This window comes from Amphiprion ocellaris, chromosome 20, assembly GCF_022539595.1.
Source record: "Amphiprion ocellaris isolate individual 3 ecotype Okinawa chromosome 20, ASM2253959v1, whole genome shotgun sequence".
Lineage (NCBI taxonomy): Eukaryota > Metazoa > Chordata > Actinopteri > Pomacentridae > Amphiprion > Amphiprion ocellaris.
The window spans coordinates 17622955-17624872 of record NC_072785.1 but is presented as its reverse complement, the minus strand read 5'-3'; the positions used below and the strand labels follow the sequence as shown (position 1 = coordinate 17624872).

The following is a 1918-nucleotide window of genomic DNA, read 5'->3' as shown; positions in this document are numbered from 1 at the left end:
TGGTTTTCACGGCCTCCTTTACATTATTTCATCATATGGCCCGTTTTTACAACATGTTGAAAAATCGCATTTTTTTTGACATAGTATAGTATGGCGTTTTTTTGCGCCAAAATTCATTATGATTTTTCTTTCAAAGAAAAGCTTACCATAGTGTTTTTCACGGCCTCCTTTACATCATATGGCACGTTTTTAGCACATGTTGAAAAATCGCATTTTTTTTTCGACATGGTATACCATGGCATTTTTTTGCGCCAAAATTCATGATGATTTTTCTTTCAAAGAAAAGCTTACCATAGTTTTTTTCACGGCCGACTTTCAAAGAAAAGCTTACCATAGTGTTTTTCACGGCCGACTTTACATTATTTCATCATATGGCCCGTTTTTACATGTTGAAAAATCACATTTTTTTCAGACATAGTATACTATGGCGTTTTTTTGCGCCAAAATTCATGCTGTTTTTTTTCAAAGAAAACCTTTCTGGAGCTTTTTTCACGGCCTCCTTTACATTATCATTATTTCATCACATGGCACGTTTAGCATGTCGCTCTAAAAATGTCATAAAACAGCCTTTGGTCCACAAAACGTTGTTTTGTCCTGGCTGTCTGAAGTAGGTGAGGAGCAACACAAAAGCAGTCCAAACGATGGTTTCCAGAGGGTTAGACGAGTATTTATGTGAAAGAGTAGGTTTACAACAACACAACATGTGAGGGGGTTAAAAGCAAATGGGTGTTAGTAAATTACAAATAAATAAACAGAACTAAAAGTGAACTTCATGTTGACATTGATGGGCATTCCAATCAGGAACAAAGTAAAAGATAATCAATACGAAAAAAAAACTCTTCCTGTTCTCCTTTTCAAGCCCAAAAACACACCGCAGTAGCACCCTAAACTAAAACTACCAATGGGTTCCCTGTTTTCCTTTCTGAACAATTCAAAGGTCCCTCTCTATCTCCCCAGACATCCACCAACCACTGGAACACATCTCCAAAGTTCTGCTGGGCCAGCTCAGCTTCCCCTCAGAAGAAGTGCCGCCACCTGCCAGATGAAGGAGCCTTTTGAGAGGCAGCTGGCATCGTGATTGGACTGTACTTTGGTCTGTTCCAATCCAGCTTCAGCTCCAGAGACGGCAGGCTGGACGAGTCAACGGAGGCCGGGTGGACGAAGGCATGCAGCTGAGTACAATCCAGAAAACAACAGAGGAGAAGTGCAGCGGCCCAGGGCCAGAAAAAACAGAGTAGCATCATATGTCTCATATACATCGTATATTGTACAAATAACAAGTCAAAGGAAAGAGACATACATTGTAGAATTGTAGTAATTGTGGGCTGACTGATTTACTGATTATCAGTATGTTATTTTTTACCGATTTACGGTAATAAATCAATTTTAAAATGGCGCTACTTTGGCTCTGAACCTTGATCTACCTGTGGTTGCTCTGTCTTCTGGAGTGATTTGATTCGTTATACGTCACGAATAAAACTCCTTTAACTTAACATCTGTAAACAAAACAAAAATGTATCAACAAAGTTTTCTGTTAAAGTTTGTTTTCCTGTAAGTTTAACTCCAAGATTATAAATACTTTCATTTACTGCAAATGAATATCCAAATGAATATACTCCAAATGTCTCACTAATAATCATTGTCAGCCTTAAAAACCCACAAAACACCCCTCTATATGCGACCACACTTAGTACAGTCTGGTTCCCCCTTCTATAAATCTGCTTGGAATCTTCCACTTCCTGTTTGTCAAAGTGGCCTTCTACCTGGACAGGTTTTGTTGGAGTTCATGCAACAAACATTTTGGGTAACTGCACTTTAATATGGATGGATGACACTGAATAAGAGTTTGTTTTCATGAGACTGAGTTAAGATGTGTAGCTCTGTCATTAAATAGGAAATTATTTCTCAGAATTCACAG

The 1918-nt window shown here is 38.4% G+C and overlaps 1 protein-coding gene across 2 annotated transcripts in view; it reads left to right on the top strand.

The window, feature by feature from the left end:
- The window catches only part of bmf1 (BCL2 modifying factor 1), a 68666-nt gene extending 67247 nt beyond the window's left edge, over window positions 1-1419 (top strand). For both annotated transcript variants that reach the window (XM_055006142.1, XM_055006143.1), the window contains one exon: window positions 958-1419. In XM_055006142.1, the coding sequence (XP_054862117.1) occupies window positions 958-1059 (102 nt within the window). In that variant the 3' untranslated portion in view covers window positions 1060-1419. The remainder of the gene's footprint in view (window positions 1-957) is intronic.
- The last annotated feature ends 499 nt before the right edge of the window (window positions 1420-1918 follow it).